At 34.3% G+C, this 6,410-nt stretch overlaps 1 protein-coding gene across 1 annotated transcript; it reads left to right on the plus strand.

Moving 5' to 3' along the window:
* Positions 1 to 2,369: 2,369 nt before the first annotated feature.
* On the plus strand, positions 2,370 to 6,069 carry LOC139132514 (uncharacterized). The gene is made up of 4 exons (XM_070698832.1): positions 2,370 to 2,526; positions 2,836 to 3,023; positions 5,356 to 5,406; positions 5,642 to 6,069. Exons 1-4 carry the CDS (start codon positions 2,440 to 2,442, stop codon positions 5,658 to 5,660), a joined length of 345 nt encoding a protein of 114 aa, XP_070554933.1. The 5' UTR covers positions 2,370 to 2,439; the 3' UTR covers positions 5,661 to 6,069.
* Positions 6,070 to 6,410: the final 341 nt, after the last annotated feature.

Genomic DNA, 6,410 nt, shown 5'->3' on the forward strand with positions numbered 1-6,410 from the left:
CCATTAAGAGCTCTCTTGTTTGCTATTGTGATGACGACATCCTAAAACAAATTCAAAACACAACCTAGAAATTACTTATTCAAATCGAGTACAAAACTATCATGATCGACTTTATTCTCCAAGCGTGAGTGAAGCATTCACAATGACCAAGATATCAACTGGACACTCATCAACTTTACAAATACTTGAGATATATTGCATTTTACACAACGATCAACATGTTAAACTTATTACTGTTTCTGTTTATTGGCTTTCCGATATTAGGACTTTAAGATCAATGTCACAGATAGATTACCTAGCTTTTCCAATAATCTTTCCATATAAAACATTTTCGACCATGAACAGTAGCTTGATAGCTGAACTATCGTTCTTGGCCAGATATTCAGTAAAAAAAATGTCAGTTACATAACAAAGGGTGTCACCAACTCAGTGTCTTCCTTCAATTTGTGATATTCAAGGCAGTTCGGTGACATTTTTACGATTACACCTTTGCTGATACGTCTCCCTCGCCCAGCTAATGCGATATTCATCGGTTTGGTAAAGTTTGTGAGCAATGCATGAGAGAGAGAGAGAGAGAGAGAGAGAGAGAGAGAGAGAGAGAGAGAGAGAGAGAGAGAGAGAGAGAGAGAGAGAGAGAGAGAGAGAGAGAGAGAGAGAGAGAGAGAAGAGGAGAGAGAGAGAGAGAGAGAGAGAGAGAGGAGAGAGAGAGAGAGAGAGAGAGAGAGAGAGAGAGAGAGTGTACGAGTGCTTCATGAATTATGCGGCGAGGGGAGTCAGAAAACTTGTAAAAACTAGAGCTCGCTTATCGGACCATCCTTTTTTAAGGATTGAGATTTAGCTGAGAGGTTTTGACTGTGATATCTTCGCTAGGTGACTCGGTGCCGAACTGCGTTGTGAGTTCGAATCCCATCGAGAATTTACTGAATTATACTAACAGACGTTAAAAATCACTTAAATACTATCGTAATTTCAACGAACATGGAAATATTTCAATTTCAGACCTGGGACATTCTCATCTAAAGTGATGAATAAATAGCTGACTGAAAGGGAATTTCTTGTATTAAAATAAATCATAAATACATTCTTTGAGTGACCCCTTCCTCGCAATCTTTTATAGTAAACGTTTTGTTTTAATGGTAGTTAATCTTTTAAAATATGCAGAAATCAGCCTGATCTAAATATGTTATCAGCTTTTCCAGACACATTTCGGAGGACACAGGATGGGTTCTGGTGCAGGCAAAGTAGCTAGTTGCCGTAAGTAGAGTTATGTTTTCTCTGATAACTGAACCTTCGGCATGTAATGCAGTTGTCAAATCAAATGCACAGCGTTACAAATAACAGCACAAACTGATTCACATGCAAAGTAATAATAACTGTTAATTGGTTTACTAATGTGCCGCTTTCTTTTCTGATATACAAAGATGCTTTTGTTAGAGGAACTCTTGTCAATCATTGACCATGAACACGATTGAAACTTATTTGGGATAATTGGATTTTTATATTTTTTATATTTCTCAACGGTGTTAGGTGCAAGATAGTTGAATATTGCAATAATACAAAGTACTCATAAAAACAAGTGTGTAATGTAAAAAGAAAAGCACATGAGATTACATTTGTAGATTAAATCAACATTACTTTACCATCCAATTATCCCAAATTAGTTCTAATCGTGTTCCATGATAAGTGAAAGACCTGTCCTTGTTCCTTGGAGAAACAAACTTTGACAGTTCAGTACTTTTCACAATTCACGCACAAGAAGTGTTGTTTACAATGGAAAAATCTTAACGGGAGTTAATAATGAGATTTACATCAGCGTCACAAAGAACGCGCTTCACATGCAATCGTTCTATTATAAAAAAAGTATGTGAATAGTACTGTATAATTTATCAAGTTTCAATACAACCTAAAACACAATATAATGATATGTCCAAACCATATGCACCCTTGGCCACTTTAGTGTTGATCAAGGCTACTTGATACAGACACAAATTCTGCTTGTATAAAGACAAAACAGGCCCTGCCAAGAGTTGTAAATGAGAGCTTATCATTGGCATCATTGGCACATCGCAATGTTGAACGCAGGGTGCCAATCGTAAACCCTCATTTACAACCCAGACAGAGCTCGTTTTGCCTAAGCAGAATTTCTGTTTGTATAAAGTAGCCTTGATCAACACTAAAGTGGCCACGGGTGTAAATGATAGTGTAGATCAAAGGATATATATATATATATATATATATATATATATATATATATATATATATATATATATATATATATATATATATATATATATATATATATAATCCTTTAAACTCCTTCAGTAGGAATTTGTACTCATTATTAACGTATGGAAATTCACCAGTAAAACCTTTTCAGCTGATTATGTAGAGTGCAAAGGATATATCTCATTCGAGGACGTCAACAATAAGATTAGAGAAATGGAGGAGAAGAAGGAGGTGAAGAAAGAAGAAGATAAGAACTGTTTGAGATATTGTTACACTCTCCTCGCAGAGGAGGGAAGTGAGGCAAGTTTGATGACAAAATGACACATTATTTTGTCACAATTTTTTCACCCACGTTATCTCAAAAACATGACTGAACTTTCTGCTCCTTTAGTAACCCATATGGTATAACATGTCTTGCGCATCAACTCTTTTATGGATGTATATTTCTCAATATGTCATTTCACGGCAAAGGCTATAATGTGCAGTATATGACCATGCATTTGTTGCGTCCTTAAATTAAATCTTTACCTAATTTGGATATGAGTTTGTAAACGCCCAGTGCAACATAATTCTATGCAGTCATCATTCTGAGCGTATTTACCTTTACAGTATGACAGGATAGTTGTCCATATCGACAAGCGGACTCTGGTTTTTGATAAGGGAGATGCTGAAAACAAGAAAGAAAATATCAATCAGAGCTTCAACACTGCAGTAATTGTAAAGAATGACAAAGGAAAACCACTTCATTTCAATTACACCGGTAGTGAAGTCATGTTATCAAAGCAGGAACGAGGAGGGTAAGTGATTCAACAGTTCAATTTGTTCGCTCAGCTGTTGATCTAAAATCATTATATGTACTTTTCAAATTTTTACTCTGTGTGCTTTAACATTCCTTTTCTTGATGTTGTTCTTACGATGTTTATTATGAAAATCCCTGCCTCCATCGAGTTATATTTGTCGCCATGATAGATCACTCTAAACCCTGCGACCGTGCATTTTTTTTCATATATCACTATAGACATAATTGTTATTTTCTGTCTGCTTAGGAGTAACATTTACTGTTTTTATCGATCTGTTAGTTCTTCGATATAAATCTTGTGTTCGGTTATTTAGTTGCCTATTTTTGTATGGGCAGGCAATGCTATCAATTGAACAGAATAGATTACAATGTAGACGTTATACGTCATCGTACCAATATGTCGTAGTAGTAGTAGTTTTTCAAATATCTTTATTTCACACATGTCCCTACATACTAAAACTGTAAAAGGAAATGTTTACATCGCCAGAAACTAAAGGAAATATAAGATAAACACAAATAAAAGTAAATCACTACAAAGTGATGGACGGCATTGAACAGAAAATGTCATGAATGACATAATTAAATATCAACAAGAAATACACATCATAAACTCATCACTTCATAAGTTCAAGCAGGTGACACAATCTACCGATGGACAAAAACAGGAAAGTTTCTTAAATGTGAAAATTGAGTTGACCATCATGAGTGTCACAGAGAATGTCATCAAAAGCCCAAATAATATTAAAAGAATGTAAATTTTCATGTAGACGATGATACTCAAATTCAAGTCTCAATCTTGAGAAAATCCTGTTTTTAAATATGTCCACAGGATCAACAGGACCCTGGTTCCTAAACACATTTCTTCTTGCTAAATGAATACACAACTTAGCCATTGTAGAAATGTAACAAACAGAGACATTGCGCGTCTATCAATAAATACAGTTTTTAACAGGAGGATTAATGAAAAACCATGCAATGTTTACAGCTAGTATTATTATTATTATTAGTAGTAGTAGTAGTAGTAATAATAATAATTATTGTTTAAATACCAATACACGCCTTGTCTCAGCGGTCTGTACATTACAGAAAATTATAAGTAGAAATGAAAAATTCGAAAATAATACAAAATAACTCAGTGAAAAGAGTGTAATTAAAACCAATCGAGAAAAAACAAACAAAAGAAGCTTAAAGGTTAAAAAGGATCCAACGTAAAAACGGCAAAAAAAGTATTTTAAAATATCACTAAAATGGTAAGAATAAAATATGCAGGCAAAATATATCAGCAGTAGCATTGACGAAAATTAAAGGTTTTGAGAGACTTCTTAAAAACGAATTTCTTAATCATCCGAAGATCGGGCGACAAACTATTACACAGTTTAGGGGATACACGCAAAAAGCTCTGTTAATATATGTTCTAGAAACTTATTTCCCGTGATTTATGACTGAAAAAGGATTCAATCTTACACCGACACTCCTCGTATTTTGTATTCTTTAAGGTAACAATACACGTATAAAAGGACGCTTAAGCTGTAGGCAATCGTTTGGCAGCCGGAGTTAAGAAAGGTCATTCTGGCATAGTTTACTATAGCATACCATAAATGAATTGTTGGTTGGAATTGTCAAAAGCCCTGTTTTAGTGCCCTCTATGTATGCACCAAAATAAAAAAAGAGATTTACTTTTCTACGTCCGCTATTGTGATTTTTACAATAAAAATGACAGAATCTACATGACGAATACATGCCGTTTTATCGGCATTTCGACGTAGAACGTTACTGTGGCCTGTTATTACTTGTATCTAAACTTACGTCGCATTTTGTCATTTATGTTTTTGTATTCAAGATTCAAGACAACGTTATTATCTCTGTACAGAGAAATTAAAACGTGGTTATAAAAATACATAAAAGTAATTATAAGACTGATAAATTTAACACATGGCAAGTTTAAAAGTTCTCACTTTGTATTGTTTAAATGTTAATTGCACTGTGTATAAAACTTTTTTTGTTCTCTTTGTTTTCGACTTTCGTACACGAAACCGGCGACCAGATGGAAGTAATTAAAAAATCCAGATAAGATGTGACGCTTGTCATCTTTATTGTGTTGGTTTTCTTTCTGATCCTACAGGTGTATAATTTAATTAATTGTTTTTGCTTTTCACCGACGACTTACTACACACATGAACAACTCTGCCTAAATCATTTTTACAATTCACACTTAAACCCCCGAACCAACATAAAATGAAAAAGTTAGGACAGATTCTACAAAGCTGCGATAGAAATTTCTTAAAGTATCCAGACTTACACCATGGTTATGCTTGGTACCTTTCTTCCAGGAAGTTGGAAAAGAAATTAAAAGAAATTAAATCTCTCAAGGACCGTCGCAGGTGCGTTTTATTCATGATATTTATATATTAAGAACATTTATTTAATTGTTTGCGAAGCTATGTCCAAAACCACAAAACCATTGTGCTCGTATTGGCACATTTAAACAGAATCGAATAGAATCAAATAGATGCCACGTTACTTTTTTATCTTTTATACCATGGTACTGTCCCATGTTCCCACTCCTTAAATGGCACACTTTCTCAATTCACAATCATTTTCTTGTTTCTTTCACAGGAAGGAGCTGACAAATTGAGAAATCCGATAACAATTACGATAAAAATCCATTGAACATTGATTCACCGATGTTTACTGCCATGTTGGCCACTAAATAATTATATTTAAAGTATGACTTAACGCATATTTCCGATATTATTTGTTAGATTTCATAGACGTGTCCCTTACTTTTAAGAATAATAAACACGACGTTAGTGTCCATGTCGTTGCACAAAAACGGCAACAACAACCAGAGAAAACAACAGCATCATAAACAACTGTAACTAGAAGTGGTAGTAGCAATAGTGGTAACAACACTACTACTACTACTACTACTACTACTACTACTACTACTACTACTACTACTACTACTACTACTACTACCACTACTACTACTACTACTACTACTACTACTATACTACTACTACTACTACTACTACTACTACTACTACTACTTTTTATAATAATTATAACCATTGCGTGGAATGAGTTTAAAGATGTTGCAGCATTTATGTTGTGAATGTAATATGCTCGATTTGTCACGCAAATTCACCACTCTTTTGCCCAAAAACTGAGTTGGTGGCCAAATTATTGAAGTTCCAGATATTTTGTAATAAACTTCGATTTCACATATACCTTGTATTTTGTTCCTGTCATTATTTTTTTGAGATAAGTATTTACTGTACGTGGCATTAGCAACAGATGAAATAGTACATTCTGAGCTGGCTTTGAGTTTTGTCAGTAAGCAGATTGCACCTGGTGCTATCTGAAGCACAGTTGAGCGATACGT

This window comes from Ptychodera flava, chromosome 5, assembly GCF_041260155.1.
Source record: "Ptychodera flava strain L36383 chromosome 5, AS_Pfla_20210202, whole genome shotgun sequence".
In the NCBI taxonomy this organism is placed as follows: Eukaryota; Metazoa; Hemichordata; class Enteropneusta; family Ptychoderidae; genus Ptychodera; species Ptychodera flava.

Bases quoted from the DNA above. Each gene is read 5' to 3' on its own strand.
- LOC139132514 (XM_070698832.1), top strand. From the start codon at position 2,440: ATGGAGGAGAAGAAGGAGGTGAAGAAAGAAGAAGATAAGAACTGTTTG. The intron at 2,527-2,835 runs GCAAGTTTGATG...TTACCTTTACAG, and splicing joins TCGCAGAGGAGGGAAGTGAG to TATGACAGGATAGTTGTCCA. The intron at 3,024-5,355 runs GTAAGTGATTCA...CCTTTCTTCCAG, and splicing joins TCAAAGCAGGAACGAGGAGG to GAAGTTGGAAAAGAAATTAA.